The sequence below is a fragment of the Simochromis diagramma genome, unplaced genomic scaffold (assembly GCF_900408965.1).
Source record: "Simochromis diagramma unplaced genomic scaffold, fSimDia1.1 OVJJ01000430.1, whole genome shotgun sequence".
Classification (NCBI taxonomy): Eukaryota; Metazoa; Chordata; class Actinopteri; order Cichliformes; family Cichlidae; genus Simochromis; species Simochromis diagramma.
The window spans coordinates 351,315-369,565 of record NW_024387258.1 but is presented as its reverse complement, the minus strand read 5'-3'; the positions used below and the strand labels follow the sequence as shown (position 1 = coordinate 369,565).

Below are 18,251 nucleotides of genomic sequence, written 5' to 3'. Positions count from 1 at the left end.
CGACCTCGGACATATTGATTGATGCCAAGTGGATTGCAACAAACTGCAGACCTGTTAATGTCGTTGGGAACAGGCGCTTTACAAGCTTTGGTTCCTCGTCTCAAGGACTTGAAGTGCCTCTCCAAGAGTGACACAGAGAGAGGATAAATGATCACAGAGTTTTTTGTTTACATGAAGGTTTAAGATGTTCAATAAACATGTTAAGTGCGTATATTTTCCCTTTTTTCTGTTTGCTCACGCAAAATGAAATGCGATAAATATAGAATAAAAATGAATGATATTTAATTGTGATTAATCAAAATGAATCCACAGTAACCCTGTGATGAATCTGATTAAACATTTTAATTGTTTGACAGCACTAATATATATTATATATGACTGTAAACTTACTTATTAGTATATAGGTTTTTTTAAAGTTGCATTTCACAGGAGAGAAGCTGTGTTAAAAGACTGAAACTATTCATATTCTCTTTGAATTTAAGCATTTAACATTCTTTGTGTTTATTCTGCATTTACTTCATTATGTTGCATAAATGTCAGTTACAAGCTTAAATATAAAGTTGAAAAAGTGTGATTGCAACCAGGCTATTGATCAAGTAATTGCGATTAATCGCAATCAACTACAGAAAATTGTGAGTTAGTCTTTTTTAATCTATTGACAGCACTACTTAAAAGTAAAAATAAATAAATAAATAATAAAGATCGAACAAACTACGACAATCAAGTGGGCCAGTATGATAAAAGCTGTAACGATCTGTTGGGCTGTGACAGACAATAATCCTGATTGCTACAGTCCAGAGAGGACAGGCAAAATAAACCCCAAAAACATGTTTCACTTGTTGCTGCTGCTTTTTACGAATGTCATTTCTCATAGACCAACACCCAGTTTTTAGATGGCAGCTTGAATTTTGTTTACGTTCCAACCTCTGCTTCAGAGGCAGCCACATGTGACCTCGCAGCCACATCTGGTGCTGCAAGACTCCAGAGCAAATATCTCTGTGCTTCCTTTTATTGTTGTGTTGTATGTTTTGTCTTCATGCTGACGTTTGATCCTTCAAATATATGAGCAACTGTTTTATAGAAATTTACTTCTGGTAATAAATAAATGCATCAGCCATTTCCTTATATTATGGGTGCAATAAAAACTAAGGTGGAGCCTAAAAGTTCATTTAAATCATGTTTAAGTTTCAACGTTTTTTTTTTTTTTTTAATACACACATACATCACACAAATATGACAAAGAGACTTTTCGGTTCCAGAAACAGAAAGGACTTGAGCTCAGAGTTTTTTCTTCTTCTCTCTATTAATTTCCCTCCTACTAACCGTGAAGCAGTTGCCTGACAGAAAGTTACATTTTTACCTTTACATCAGAGAGGTTTAACGCATCAGTGTTACAATAAAACTGTAACACTGCTGGTTGCCCACGTTGTGACATGCATGCGTGTTGATTGCGTCTTTAACACATACCTGGGGAAGGCATCGAAGCAGTAAGTCTTGCGTGTGTCAGGGAAGGCCACCCGTAAGCCCGACATTAGTGGTGAGTGCAGGATGACGGCAGCACATTCATAGCGAGCAGCCAGATCAATGGTGGGCACCGTGCCGATGCTCTGACCATACAAGATGATATTCTCAGGAGTTACACCATACCTTTACAAAGACACACAGAAAAGCCACATCCATTTATACTGTGATGTTACTCAGCATACACAAGGCTTCACACATGAAACACTACATAAACTACTACAGGCTCATTTAAACCATCTGTGACGCCATTTAAGCAGCAAGTGCTTAAATTAGAAGTTTAAAACTAAAACGCAGTCTGAAGGGGTCACATTCGTGCTGACCCTGGCTGCAAATATGGGTTTTTGCTAAAAATAAATTAAATAAATAAGATGAAGGTTTTTCTGTCCATATTTTACTCTGGTTCTCTTGTTGCTGGCTAAAGTGAGACAGGAAAATCCAGCTGTCAGCTGCAATGTTAGAGTTTGTGGAGCACTTAATGAACGAGGACTGTTTGGCGGAGAATCACTTTGAGTCAGGCGATGTCTTCTTTTTGTGTTCCCTTTTTTTGAACAGTACATAACACAATATAATATATAATATATATTTTTTCATCCTAATCAGCAAAATATTTAGATTCTTATATTATTGTCATTGGAGTTTAGCCTGTTTGTACATTTAACATCAGCAGCTTTCCAAATTTAATAGTTTATTTTACAATACAGAAAAACAAAGACTTTACCACAGTCAAAATTATTAGACCTGATAGACCCAGGTGCCAATAGTCATCTACTAATAAGGTTGGCCTTTCGATCCCTGGGTGCTCCCTGGGTGTCCATGCCAAATATCCTTGTTTAATGATATTAGAGTGAATATTGGATAGAAAGCACTTAAACATAGAAAAAAGTGTTTTTGTGAAAGAGTGAGTCTCTCAAGCTGGACCTTCAGTTCACCCCACAGACTTTGAAAGAGATTCACGATTCCTTCCACTTTGATTGGATTCCTGGTTCCAGATATACTTGAAGAGTGTTTCTTTGGGATGCACGCCACTGCCTTCTTTCTCCAAAAAAGCGTCTCAATGTCCAAAGAGCTCTAGTTTCATCAAACAAAAGGATGCAGTTCCAGTATTCATAATGTTTGTCCACGTGGTCCTCCGTCTTGATGGTGTCTCGCCTGCAAAAGTGGTGTTTTTCTTGGTCTACGACCTCGCTGCCCATTCTTGTTCAGTGTTCTAGTGGTTGTCCTCTTTGAGACTAGAATTCCCAACTTGGCCAAGTCCTTCACTTCTGTTTTGGAAGACAATTCTTGCTAGTTTGTTCCCAGTGTCTTTGGAATCTTTTGCTTCCTGCCTCTGCCAGGCCTGTTCTGTTTGAATTTCTTGATTCCCACTCCATTTCATAACACTATTGTAACTTTGTATATTCATCTCCTGCTTTGTTAGTACCAACAATTCTTTTTCTCAAGCATAAACTCATTTCTTGTGTTGTTGGAGCTGCACTGCTTTTATCATCTAGTATAAATCTAGATGACAATGAATGTGATCTTTATGTTATCACCCTACTGGTGTATTAAAATAATGACACTATTATGAGATTCATAATAAACTGAACCCGCCTTGCTGTAGTTTCTGCTGTTCTCAATGCTAGAAACATGTTTTCTTTCACTCAACCGGAGCTCACCATCTCAGCTGAGTGGGCTTGATGTTGTTTTTTATTCATACGTTGCTCCTAAATACGTTTGTATTGCAGGTCTGTTTTTTGTCGTGGGTGAAACACTCAAGCATGTATTAAAGGAAGCATCGAAGCAAAGAATTTGTGTGGAGTATTTTTTTTGTTATCGAATTATTTGAATTAATTGATGAATTGTTGCAGCCCTACATTTAATTACGGAGAAATTCTTTCAGTAACAGTATGACAGTGGATCAACCATTAGACATGTGACCTGGAAACTGGCATAGCGTTTCCCAGCTTCTCTTCTAAAGTACTGCAGTCCTGACAGAAAACAGTTAGTCTGTCAAGCAGAGGAGATTCTGGATGGCATGTCCTCTTGCCTTCACTCACAATCTGGAAAGGAAGCTTAAAACAAACCCTCCCATTCCCTGACAGTGCTGGGAAACAAACTATACCACAGCAAACACACAAAGGTTTTTTTGTTGTTGTTGTCGTTTTTGTTTTTTTAAACCATTCTGTTTCCAAATCCAGCTTTACAAAGGATTTGGAGTCGAGGTGCTGTGTTGGACGTCCCCTGTGAAGAGATGTCATTGCAACAGCTCTTCAGATAACAGCTTGGGTGTGACTAATCTTTTGGCCTAGACAAGTACTTCCTCTGATAAGCAGCTACTGAACTGCGCGGTCATCCTGACAGCTGATTATGACCTGACACATGGATGGACAAAGTCCCCGCTGGGTGCCATCTGACTCACAACTCCCTGGACTTTGGAGCACCAGACAGCACATTGTAAGGAAAAGAGACTCATCGTCAAGAATGAATGCAACTGTATATCATGGCTACTAAACGATGAAGAACAAAAAGAAGAAGACCAAGCAGATGGACATTATCAAATGACTTTCATGAGCCCACAGCAGACAATCAAAAGGCATAAATGTGTTTTTTTTTTTAAATGGCCAAAAATTACAGATATGTTTTAAGACACCCAGTGGAACATCTTGAAAACAGAGCAATTTACTGAAATGACCTGTTTTTAAGGTATAAATATCGGGAGTCAGTCAACACTGTGAAAAACAGTGGTTTAAGAATAAGATCTCTCAACAACATGGTGATTTATGGTATGCTGTGAACAATGTGGAAAAGAACGCTTAAGAGCCATAATATCTGGCAGATATAATGCAGAACCAGCTTCAGCAAAGGTGATGTGGTACCTTCAACACTGTGATCGATGCAATTATGTGCAGGAACTTCGACGGCTGCCGTGGAGTCCAGTTCAACAATGACCAAGATTGAGTCATGAGTGTGTATGTCATAGGAAACTTGCACATTTTGTCAACAAAATACACGTTTTAAGGCAACATTTGTCACCATAGGGACAATGCCTTTTACATCCTCCACTTCCATGACGGTGAAGGACCAACATGGCAACTGTAAAGAAAGTGACACCCTTTGAGAGAGACTAAAGGAAGCTGTGGCATTACGAATTCTGAATTTAAAAAAGACCTAGTTCAATTCTGCAGTTAGTTTAAGAGAACAAATGGAAAAAACTGACGGAGTTAAGCTGAAAAATACAAAAAACTGCATCATATTGAAGATATTAACAAAGAAATTGGAGAAACAGAGGGGCGCATTATCAGTGACTACCATTAACCAGTGCTCCCCCTTGACGGCAGAGCGGGCTGGTTACGAGCCGGGAACGAGCTCGCAAAGAGCACGCGCATCTTTGCAGTCTGAGCGGTGCAGGGCTGTAGGGGAAAAGGAGAGATGCAGACTGATGCAACAAAAACCAGTAGGGTGTAATGCATACACTGTATTCTATAGCACACAGAGTATTAGCCTATTATGTACAATTAGTAAACTGTTTTGTGACAACTGACGAAACAAAAGAGCGTCCTGCGTGTGCAACAGCACGACAAAGCATTACCTTTCCTTTGATTAAATGCACAAGTGGTGCTGGTCATTAGCTGCTAGCTAACTGGGTAAGGCTGTCATGGGTCTGTAGCTCTGACCACCGTTTTAAGAAACATATTTAGCTTTAAAGTAAGTTACAGGGCCTGCCTTTCTGGAGGACTAAATAATTAAGAAATAGAATATATTGGATTTATATTTCAAGCACTGGGAATATATAATAAGGGATCCTGGATCAGCACCATGATGCAAACTTGTGGCCATAGTATATACAGTATTCTGGAGAAGGTATAAAATGTCAGTGTATGTGTGCGTGTGTGTTTGTTTTATATGTATAGACTTTTTTTTTTTTAATTATTAATCATGATATAACATGGTCCAGACATGAGGAGGAAACTGTGACAAAAGGAGCTGTGAGATGCAGTGCATCCCTCACCAGCTGGATTAAAGAGCACAGGTAACAATAACACGTGTACCAGTTGTTGCATTGCAGAGGTGTTCAAGCAGAAAAACAATAATAAATAATGTTTTGGTTCTATAACATTTTTCTATTATTTCTCTATTATGGATTAGGTGCAAGAGTTTTTTTATGTGTGGGTAATTCAATAACAGACTAATGCGACAGCAGACTGTGCCTTGTTCTCAGAGGGACAGCAAATGGAGAGTGATAGTTTAGATGAGGAGATGGAAGGAGGAAGAGAGTAAGTCACAGGCGCTGTCACCGATCTTTGCATTTTATTATTATCTCATAACACTTGTTTAATCAGCTACCAGCTCTCCTATGGACTTTTTAATGTCTACAGTCTCAGATCAACACAGCCCTGCCCTCCAACACCATCAGCAGCAGCAGCAACACCTCAACAGCAACAGTGTACCCATCAGGTAAAACATAGGCTACGTTTGCTTTGCATTGTCCCTGCCTGATGACAGGGATATAGTATGGTGTGATTTCATATTAGATTCTTGATGAATGTGGGTTGTTGTTATTCTGCCCCTTTTTAACTTTCAGCACCATCTCTGCTCATGGTCAACTTCACTCCAGCATGTTTTCTGATGAGGCGAAAAACTGGAGCACCAGGAAGCACATGTAAAATGTCTACACATAGAAAGGCTCTGAATGGGTGAGACATGCAAGTCGGTAACACCACAAATTAATAATCTCAAATAAATGATCAGTTATGGGCCTTTTACAAAGGTAATTTAGAAATGACAGTGACTCTCAAAGCAGAGCAGGTGAAAACCCAATAAGAATCGATAAGAGTATTAATAATGATCCAATTATTAAGTGATATTAATAATGGAATAGAAATCACTAAATTCTTATCAATTATCATCCCTATTTGGTGACTGACTTGCTTTTGGAACTAGATTAAAGCACAACTTAGAAATTTTCCACTTGCAACATTAGAGAAAATTAGAGGAGCTTTTGCACGCTGGCCTCAATTTTCAGCCCAAGAAGCTGCTGGTTCGTTAGACCGTTCATTTTCTGAGTTACCAGAGTGACCCGGTTCTGCTTTATCTAAAGGAGATTTTACACCTGCAAGTGTTAAAGATCATTATGTAACTATAGGCCAAAAGCTAGTTTCATAAACAATAAGGTACTTCCAGAAGAACAGTCCTACTTCTAGTACAGTGCAAGAGTCTGGCAATGAATATGGGCTAGAGTGTTATCAACTACAATCCACATGATGTGAACATGATGATCAACGTGACCATCAAGACTTGTTTTAAGAGCTACTCTGTTATTTCTTTAATTATTTCAAGTCAACATAAGTGAAAAGCGAGAGTTGCAGGGACATGCTGCTGTTTATTCAACACAAGGAACTGAATTTTTAAAGTCCAGTGAGCGGACATGTAACGTCAAAGAAAAAGAACAATAACACCATTTAGCAATTATTAGCGTGCCAAGGCAACTGATCTTTTTTAAAGCAAATGGTTATCTTCAAAATCTTACTGCTGCACAAAACAACCCAAGTCCCTAGAGGCCAAGTAAAAGACCACTTTAATTAAATTCCAGCGTTAAGGCCCATGCACGTAATGATTTTCCTCAAAATCTGATTAAAAAGATATTGAATAAACATACAGCTGCTCCTCAGGTGCTTAGGTTCCCTAAGGCAGTCTGATGATTAATGCAGTTTTATGCTCATGCAGGCTACTCCTGGAAGCGTTGGGGAATGATAAAATGTTTCATTTAAATGCTAGATGTGATTAGATGCTCTCCGTTTTCATTAAGTGGCATTAATACCATGTGTCAAATGGCACATTAACCTCAGACGTGTTCATTATTGATTTGTTTATTTACGTAATGATCCCCCTCAAGCCTATGATGTAATTCAACATGAAGGAGACAGACATTGAACTTTGTATTGTTAAGCTGATCTGATATTTGAATAAAATATTTTCTGATCCTTACTCTAAATCAGGGGTCGGCAACCCTGGGCACGTGGGGTTAACTGATGGCACGGCCATAGCTGGACTGGCCATCGGGCATACCGGGCATTTGCTCGGTGGCCCAATGATTTGTTTTATTTATTTTTTTGTAACGGTATAAACAATGAAAGGCGTTGGACTGGCCAGATGCTGGCCGGTGTGTAAAAGTAACTCAGCTGTTTGGTGGTGGCATCGCGGAGCTTCCACAGATTCAGTAAAATTAACAAGTGGTGGAGGCCAGCAGGTGGATGAGGGAGGTCGGAGGCAGGAGGAGGAGAGCCCCGAGGCAGCCGCCGGTCCGAGTGTCAGGTGAACTGAACTTCAGGTAAGAAGTTATGACCTGCAGTCTCTCTGGGTCAGATATGAACCAAGTTTAGGTGGAGTTTATTTTCGTTGTGCTGACTTTTTACAGTCAGTTACAATAACTCGTACTGCGTGCTAGCTAGCATGACGGAGTTTCTATACAGCAGGGTGGTGCTATGATGTTACTGATGTTGAACTTTATTTAATTCATAAGGTTAGTTAGTAAAGTTTCCAATCGTCCCGTAAAAAGACGGAATCGTCCCGCATTCAGAGAAAATATTACACATTTCGTATTGAGCTGAAAAAGAACACAGTTTGTCTCGAACTTCAGCTAGAATAAAAAAAAGGCACAAAGCTGGAGTTATTCTGTCTTTAAGCTGCACAGCTGCCTCTTCTTCTCTCATTCTCTCCTCTCCTGTTTCTACTTCAATCATGAAACTGATCAATGATCAGCTGATCGGCTTTTCTCTCTTGTTTGTTTATCGCTCACTTTGCGCCAGAAACAGGAAACCAGCGGATGTCGTGCTAAACAACAGCAGCACGTTTAAGCTTGATCAGCTGTTGTTAGAATTTATTTAATATTAATTTCTAGTATCAGCTGATGTTTGCTGGAGCCACAGCTGTAAAGCTGCTGGTCATGATGTCGGTTTGGATATGTGGTGAGAGGGAAACATGAAGATGAAACCAGGAGATGTCCTTACTGAATCATCAGAGCTGAACAGGTGATGGAGAAACAGGTTTACCTTTTAGGTGACATGAATGAGTTGAAGTTATGAACTGTTTCTGAGAGACAAATAACACCAGGATCCTTTTCTAAGTAGCTGACAGCTGGTAACTGTGCAGGGGCGGGTCTAGCAAAGTTTTGCCAGGGGGCCAGGTAGGGCATTAACAGGGAGAGGGGGGGCACAAAGAAATACTTTTCTTTCTTATTCTCATTTAAAATGTCTCGCTTTTATTAAATAATTATCTGAATCTTACAACCAAAGTTTTTATCTGATGTAAAATGTATAGAAATCACACATATACCAACAAGACTGTGCATCACTGTCACAGCAGCATCTGTTTTCATTCAAAGGCTTTATGGCTTTAATACCTGGGGGGCCGGTCTCTAGTCTAAATGCCCGGGCTGATTTTTTTGTCCCAGTCCAGCCCTGGGCACGACACACAGTGACTTAATCTGAGAAGGTGCATTAAAAAAAAATAAATGGCCGCACCACCAGTGCACATCGCAAATCAGCTCACATAGACACGTTAGTTGTGCCTCTTCTTAATGACGGTATCTTAGCTAACAACCCCAACTACCAGATTCAACTTGTAATTGGCTAAAAATAACTTCGCCTACCGGTGAGAGGGACGTTGTTGGCTTTCCACATTCTGACACTTCAAAAGCTTCAGGAGCTGTTCGCTCAGCGCAGCATCAGCACCACGGAGATACACGGATACATCCGTAGACTCGAGACACAAGGCGTCTTTGGGACTTTCAGGTGTTTGGACCAATGTTTTATTTTCTGATCAAACCAGAAATCTTTAATGAGCAGCTGGATTTGTTTCGCATTAACTGGCTGAGTTAATGCCAGTTAATGCAACATCGAAGCAGCTGGAATCCACAGCTGTGCGTGTTCATGGAGCTGCATTGTCACCTGCTGAACATCACTACCTGACAAGGTTAACTGTCTTCAGAACATTGCAGAGGCCTTATTGACAGTATTTGGCTCTGCATGTCTGTGTGAGCAGATTTTCTCTCACATGAGTCCTCAGGCAGCCTCTGAATGCTGGACACTGGGAGACCTGTGTCTCTGAGTGGGAGACCAGAGATCACGTTAACATGTGTGTCTCTGTATTAACAAACATGCCATATTGGCCCAGTTTATTCTTCTTATCACTGTTGTGAGGAGACCATAAATAGCATTTGGATTTTCTGTTGTACAGTTCATTTGCTGTTATGGATAAAAAGTCTTTTTTTGTTTCAAAAGAGCTGATAACTATTCGCTGACAGCTGCCAACATCTGCCAACAAATATCATTCTAGAAAGTGTGTAATTTATTGCTAATGCAATCATATGGCACACTGACCTCTGAGGAAATTTTAGATGGCACTCGTCATCAGAAAGGTTGCCGACCCCTGCTCTAAATGTTGGATCAGGTATTATGACAGCAGGCCGATCTACTGGGCCAATCTGCTCATTCCAATTCTATGTTGTTCTGTGTTACACTACACATCAGTAAGGACTCTTACGTAGGATTTATAGCCCTGCAAACGTGTCCATCTGCATACACTTTTCGGTCGGACAGAGAGGAGAAGGGTTTCCACCCATGTGAGATGCGCTCCTGTGCAGGCCTCCGAGATCCTGACTGCAAATGGGACGCGCACGGCATATGCAACTGCTGAATGCTGATTGGTTGACAGGTGGAATAGAGTCAGGAGGGATAGCGCAGTTTACCATGAACCGGAGAACTGTGGAGTGTCCAATGACACTTTTCACACTCCATTTCACTTCAGCTCTTTGTATGTTGTAATGTCATGCTCTGTTGCCACCAACAGCACGAGCAAGAGTGGCTGCAACACATACACTCTTACTCTTGTATACCGTCTCCATCTGAGGCAGACGGGTGGTCCCTGCAGCAGACAGCGGACACACTCTCTCCACTCGACTATAAAACCAGCTTCAGGCTGAGCGAAAATAAGAGAAGAGCAAATCATTTTGCTGATTAATAAAAATGTTTCTTTTAGTTTGTAGTAGTTTTAATCCTAATGTTATTTAGTAGTTTACAATAAACTCAGTAACTGTTTTCTTTGATGTCCATGTTGCACTGCAGGTCATGAAAGCACTGATGTTTGATGAAGTCTGCTGTTTCTTGACATGCAGCAATTTTCACTTATGTGCTGATTAAGTATATGAAACAAGTGTAAGCATTAAATATGAAGAGACACAAACGCAAAAACATTAGTCTGGAATTGGATGTTGATAAATGGATTAGCTGCCTAATTTTTGTGATAATTAATTAATGTAAGTGGTTTATGCTTCTCTTGTTTCATCATCAGAAATACGACAAATCACTGTTTGATTTCAAGTGTTGGAAAATCGTGATTGGCAGTTTTTGCATAATTAAATACTTAATCCACTGAATTCTCATAATAACACTGGAAAGTTATAACTACTTTAGGTTAATGTAAAATGTATATTTCCTCTTGCTGTACATAAGCTCGACATACCTCAAGAAAGTGAAAAACACGACCCAGCTCCAAGCTCAAGTGCTGAAGCACATGCTTTGAATTGCAGATTATACATTAATTGTTTAAGTCAACGCAGTAACTCATTAAATTAACTACATAAAATGACAAATACCTTTCTGTCTGTTTTACACTGCATAATTTCACACGTACCTGCAAACATAACCAGCATGGTACACGGTGTTCACAAGGCGAGAAAGTCTCATATGTACACACAAGTATTATAAATGCAGCACACACGCAACGCAACACACACACACACACACACACACGCACACACACTTCCAAACGGAAAGAAGTCCAGCCATGAACCTGCACGTGCACACCTGGACACATTTCTGTTGCAAGAGGTCTGAGATGAAACTATGGCTTTGTAGATCTCATTACTTTTTGAGTCAAAGCACAATGGCAATAATAATTTAATGCATCAATGGGAAAATTAGGTAAAAATTGTCTTGATAGGTAAGCCCCTGCCATTAACTTTGACCAACATTAATCAGCAACACCCTCCTACCACCATTAAGTTATCTAATATCTTTTATCAGTTACTGTTAAAAAGTAAAGAACTCAATTATGAGTCTAGTCCTGCAGGCAGAGACAGCATGAAGACGGACATATGAGGCAAGCTATCGACGAGGAGCTGGAGAGTTTAAAAAAAGAAAGAAAAACAATCTGTTCATTGGAGATGGTTTAGACTCAAAGTATGAAAACGAGTCCAAACAAAAGGTTCAAGTGCCACTACTCGCTTCCACCATTTACAGCAGCACCATAAAGTGTTACACATAGTGTGTGAAACTGTGTGCTGCAGCTCAGGCCATGAAGCCTTGACAGCCTTCTTCATTAACACTGGGAGAGTCATATTTTATATGCAGTAGTAGGATGTTGTAGATGATCTCAACAATAAACATGCAGACCATCCACACTGACCTGTTGGACATTAATCCATGATTTAGGACCAAATACATTCCACGTGAGAAGACCTTCCCAAAGTGTGGGGCCCGCCCCCTGGGGGGGGGGGGCGCAGAGGCATTGCAGGGAGGGCGCAGGATGAAAAGGGGGGAAAAAAACAGAACGCTTGGACACTGCTAGCACGGGCGCCCACAGAAACGCAAAGCAGGAGATGAAGCGTCGCTGAATATGTTTCCAAACCAACTTCATTCTAAGACAAAGACGAGAAAATATGGTGAAGCAAATCTTCCCTTTGGCTTCACCTGCACAAGTGCCGACGTAGGTCTCCCTGCAGGGTTGGTTTTCGCTGCATCAGGAGCAGCGCTGGGCTGTTTAAATCACAGACAAACAGGATCCCACAGCTGTTTATGTTTTTAAACCCATTTTGCACAGAGAGGCATTTTTTGAAAAATGTATTGATATCAATGTTGAATATTATTACACAGGAAAAAACAACTACACGTAAAATAATCACACCGTGACGCCTCTGCCTTTGTAAATGGAGGGACAGTAACTGTGTAAAACCTGCAGACAGTCAGATTAACAGTATTTCGTCTCTATCATTCTGCAATTCATCTCCTGTAAACAATAACGTGGCCACAGCGTGACGTGAAAAAGGCACATACCTTTGACGCTGCGTGACCAACTCTGTATTCCTCGTCCACGTGTAAACGCAAAAAAGGAGTTTAAAAAAAATCTCAGTTTTGATTCAAAACGCCGTTTACGTGGACGAAACAGCTGCGTGTTCAAAATCACCCGTGTAGGTGCAGACGCAGCGTAAACGAGTTAGTAGTTTATTTTATTATTACCTGTAATTTATTGCAGATTACTTGTATTTGCTTAACTGTTTACTAAATGTTTGAGGTGTGAAATAAACAGCAATGGAGCAAAATATGGGCGTGTGGTTGGAGGATGTGTTTGTGCGTGTGCGTGTGCGCGTGCACACGCGAGAAGGGGGGGGGGCGCGAACATTTTTCTTGTAAAACAAGGGGGGCCCAGCAAAGAAAGTTTGGGAACCACTGCTAAAACAAAGTCATCTTGGAGGCAAAGTCTCTGGTCAGTTATGAGGAAAACGTTTGAGCTACCAGCTCGGTCTGCATGAGTCTGCAGACCAAGAGAAAGCAGCAGCATCACTGGGCGAACGTCTTCCAACACAGCATAGCGACCAGCATCACTTAAGATAAGAGGGATGTTGACCCTCTCTGCACACAGAGAGTGGTGGATCGTCAAGTTGCTTAACCAGCAGTGAGCTGGATAAGCAAAGCTGGACCGAATAAGTCGGGATGGTGGTGCATGAAGAGCTCTACATAAAAATGACCGCCCCTGACATTTATTAACACACAAAATGAGCAAGAATGAACAAAGTTGCTTCAAAGTGTCAGCTTATTTCAAATTGAACTCAAGAAATTTTACCAAACACACAAACTGTTTTTGAAGCATCAACTAAATGAGCATGTTGGCCACATTTCTGTGATAACGCGCATGTCCATGAATCCTGAATAATTCAAAACATTATGTATGAAGGCACAGTAAACAAAGTCCACATCACACTGAACAAGATTTCAATAAAATTCAGCTTGGATCCTTTTGAATGTCAGTGATTTTTAAATGCATCTGCTTCTAAAGTAGGGCGCAGAGGCTCTTTGTGATTTCCCTTCTGTATGTATCATGTTGGGCATTAAAATTAGGGCTGGGTTTTGGTTATCGATTTATCGATTAAAATTGATTCTGGCTTGGATAACTTGATATCGATTCTTTAAAATCCTGAATCGATTTTTAAATATAAATGTATTTTGCCCCAAACGCCAGAATCTCAGGTTAAACCTCACAAAATTTCAACAACCACCAAACAGCTAAAACAGTAAATGAGAGCAGGAACACGGATTCTGCTCAAAGACGTAAACACACAGCTCGACCCGCCGACGGATCAGAATCAGTGAGATGTCGCCTTTCTCACCTGATGGCACGGACACGGTCGGGGCTGAAAGCCGGCGGCGCACTGATTCTGATGTTTCGGCGGGTCCGCGCTTTGTGTTTGAACCAGCAGCAAAAGAAGATCCAAACTTCGCTTCACGTAAACATCATCATGAATTCACTCTGACTTTTGCTGTTTTGCTTCCACCACAATAAAAACCACACTTCCTGCACAGCTCTCTCTCTCTCTCTCTCTCTCTTCAAGAACAGTTTCCCGTCTAAAAATCTGTTTTCTGCATTATTCGCTTGCTTGTTACGCACAAGTCTACCGTTGTTTACAGGCTGTCGGACGCTGTTTGTTTCCCTTCTACTTACTTCCAAAAAGAAAGCCTCATTTCTGCTGTTCAATACTGAACAAATGTAAACTTTTTAAAATTATGCAAAATTGCAAAAGGCTGTGTCTCAAATAAAACCTCTGTAACTTTGCTCTGCTTCACGTCAGCAGCATCAGGTAATGTTCATATGTTGATTAATGGTTTTCTTTCGTTTTTGATCTACTGCAGAATATTTTTAAGGTCATCTGCTATAAAATCCCAGGCCAGGAAAGTCGCCTTCATGTTTTTCTGTGTTTTATCTTCAGTTACTTCGACACAAAGGCCTCTGCTGTGATGCTCACACCTTTGATAAAGTCTCACAAGTGTCAGTTTTCTTTTTGTAAAAATAAAAATATGGAAATGTACTGATACGTGATCAGGCAAAATTTTCCCGATTCAAATCGAATCGAATCGAATTGTGGATCAAATCGATTCGGGACCTTGTGAATCGAAATCGAATCGATTCTAGAAATCAGTGACGATAATCAGCCCTAATTAAAATTATCCATGAAAGAAAACCTGTGCAGGTAACATACTGTACTGTATTTATAGAAACCATGATGAGCAGGAAACCAGAGGCAGATCAGTTGATTACACAGCAGAAAACAGGTGAGTCACATTTCCAATGGTTCCACCTGCCAAACCTTTCTTTAGCCCTGAGCATGTACTGGGGGCAGGCAGCTTTATTAGCGCCTAAACAGCATAGGAAATGCAGTTTTTAACAGCCACTGGCAAAAAAAAAAAAAATGCTGAAATTCCACAAGTCACTTTATAGCAAAGATTAATTTTGTGCCATGTAATCTTCCAGCAACTTCTCTGTTTCACTTTAGCTGCATTTTATGAGCTCAAATTGTGGTCATAAATATTTTGTACTTGTAAATCAGACTGTGTAGTTGTTAGTTTTGTACCCATGTAAACCAAAATATCTGAAAATGTTATGTTTGTGCATCTATAGATGAGAATTTGTGTGTGTGTGAAAAATATTTAGACAAGCTACAAATTTGTTTTTGTTCAGGTCCGGTTACAGATGCAAAGCAAAAAACTACGTGTAAATCTGCGCTCAAGTTCCCTGGCTGTGTGTGAGCTTCAACTTGCAAGTATGATATTTGACCTGAATTTTCTTCTTTTCACAAATTTAACTGGAGAACAGATGGGTTGGGCTGTCAGAGGGGCTTTACTGAGCTTCAGGTCCTGGAAGGGCAATACAGTTTGAAGCTGGAGGATCTCTATATAAATATCCCACAAGGCTCATATAAGCTAGGTCCCTTAACTTTCAGTAGCTGTTGAAAGGATAAAGTTGTGGTAAACCAGTGATCAGAATTACCATTATTACTTTCACATAAAGTCAGGGCTGACCCGGGACCATTGCTGTGAGTCACACTGCACAGGATAAAGGCCCTTTCACATCAGACGTGGCATTCGCTGCGCTCACAGCTAACTAAGAGCAAAGAATCCACAATTTGTGTTGTGCTGGCTGCTGCGCTAGCTTTTATGTTGTTTTCTTGTGGCTGCTCTGCGTGTACTAGATGCACCTGCCCCTCGTCGTTTCAAAACGCATCTCTGATTTTATATCCTCTATGACAGTGTGTGTTGTATTATGTTCAAGTTTTTAAGTAAAAACATGAATCACTCGATCATAACTAAGAAAGCTTTGTAACTATCCCGACTAGCAAAGAGTGTGTCATTTCCACAAAAGTGCTTTCCTCCCCGAGGTCCACAGAGCCGTTGAAAAGACTGTGGAGGTCCCTGCATGTACACCTGTGACAAAAAGTTCACCGAACTCAGACACGCACAGAATGTTTTCCTTTGTGGTGATGAAGGAAAACGCTGGCGCCTTTGCCCTTCCAGGACCTGAACCTCAGTAAAGAGGCCCTCCCACCGCCAAATCCATTTGTTCTCTGATTGGATAGCTAAATTTGTGATTGACATGACACTGACCAGTCAGCTGAAAGGAAGAAAAATCGGGTCAAAATTCATACTGCAAGTTGAAAGTTACACACAGCCAAGGAACGTGAGTGCAGAGTTTTACACACAGTGTTTTCTTTGTATCTGCAAGCAGACATTAACAACAGCAAAAAAAGTAACTTGTGTAAATATTTTTACAAACAAATCTTTTTCTTTTTCTTAACACACATAAAAAATTCTCATCTGTGGATCCACAGATAAGACATAACATGCACATAAAATTTTCAGATATTTTGGTTTACAAGGTTACAAAACTCAGTTCACAGCTATGCAGTCTGATTTACAAGTACAAAATATTTATGACCACAATTTGAGCCCAAAGCATTTGTGTAGTGGGCGTTATCTCAGCACACACTTGTAGGCATTGTCTGATCCACAACACCCATGTGTTATACTCACTTGTTCCTCAGCATCTGCCAGGCCGCCTCGATGTCCGCATACAGGTTCTTCTCTGAAGGCTTGCCGGTGCTGACTCCGTAGCCTGAATAGTCGTAGGAGAACACGTTGCAGTTTATCCTGGAGCCCAGGCCGATGTAAAAACTGCACATCTGGCCCAGGTCCACAGCGTTACCGTGGGAAAACAGCAGCGTGTAGCGACTGTTCGGAGCGCAACGCACAAACATGCATGCTACCCGGTTACCCCGGCTGCTTCTAGTGGTGAACACTTCCACTGCATCGAGCTCTCGCTGGGAGTATTGCCAGTCTGCCCGTTCGGTTAAATGTAAGCTAGTCACCCCGTTAGCGTCGGTGTGCATGGAATACGTGGGCTCCGGTGGAAGGAAAGCTAGTTTGGCCGCGATGCGACTCGGACAGGGTGGACAGCAGAACAGCCAGCACAGCTCGCCGATAGAAAACCCATTCATCCTGGGGCCTTGTTCTGGCATTTAGGCCCGGGGTTACCTGATTTACTAACTTCGGCTAAAACAAAACACGCGGTTCGGATCTGTTTCGAGATCCGGTGTACCATTAACAGACCGCAGCAGGGCTGGAAGACAAGCTGAGCGACGTCTCGGCTTTGCAGCTACTCGCTAGCCGGCATACAGGTGGTTCACAGCAAAACTCGCAGAAATTGCGACGCAACATTTACGTTTATATTACTTTACACCACTAAACTGTGCCGCTACTGGTCTCAAAAGCACAGTTCTACCCTTTGAAAACATCACTTGCTGTAGCTTTGTTGCTAATATATTGTAATAAAGAAAGCAGCCATTTCTCTTGAATGGTGACAAGCCGGTTTTCCGGTACAACCGGATATCCTGCCGTAACAAAAACAAAAAGCCGTAAGATATTTTAAGGGAAAAAAACAAACATTTTCTTTATTGAAAAAAAAATCCACACATCCAAAAATCTTCGGCCGCCCTTCATTTATTTATATTTTGCGCTTTAAGGAAAAACAGTCTGTTCAATTCCAAAGATCTATTTTTTAAAGACTTGGGCTGATCCACACTGTAATGTTCGGGCTCTGTGGAGGTGACCGATAAAGTTGTGTTTTTCTGTCCATCACTAAAATCACTGTTGTTACCTTTTATATTTTGCTTTATTATTATAGGATATATACCTGTTTGTTCTTGTGATTTGGTGCTATATAAATAAAATTAAAGTTAACTGAATTAAATGTCTTCAAAATAGATGCATATAGTGTGGTATTTATTAATACTGTAAAACCTTGTTTAGGTACAAACTTAAACAAACACATCACCTGACCTGTGATCTGAGCGGTGATGGTGCCGAGAAACAGAATGAGAATCTGTGAAAACATGAGACAAGATTCTTTTATATATATATATATATATATATATATATATATATACATTTTTTTTTTTTTTTTTTTTTTTTATTTTTAAAGCAAAAAAACAAACACCTCCCTTCTCATGGGTCTACTGGCAGTTCTGTCAACATTGTGACTTGGTTATACTTTGACATGCACCTTCCTCTTCCTAGCCACCTCCTCCAGTTCATGTGGGGGAGACACTGAAGCGTTCTCAAACCAGTCGAGAGATATGATCTCTC

General features: G+C 40.6%; 1 protein-coding gene across 2 annotated transcripts in view; it reads right to left on the bottom strand.

The window, feature by feature from the left end:
- abhd17c (abhydrolase domain containing 17C, depalmitoylase) overlaps positions 1-17,509 on the bottom strand; it is a 34,024-nt gene extending 16,515 nt beyond the window's left edge. The window contains exons 1-3 of one of the 2 annotated variants that reach the window (XM_040002128.1): positions 16,813-17,509; positions 16,641-16,722; positions 1,468-1,647 (exon numbers count right to left, since the gene is read on the bottom strand). In XM_040002128.1, coding sequence (XP_039858062.1) covers positions 1,468-1,647; positions 16,641-16,722; positions 16,813-17,125 — 575 coding nt within the window. In that variant the 5' untranslated portion in view covers positions 17,126-17,509. Of the gene's footprint in view, positions 1-1,467; positions 1,648-16,640 lie in introns of both variants that reach the window. The other variant, XM_040002127.1, reaches the window with a different exon arrangement.
- Between the last annotated feature and the right edge of the window lie 742 nt (positions 17,510-18,251).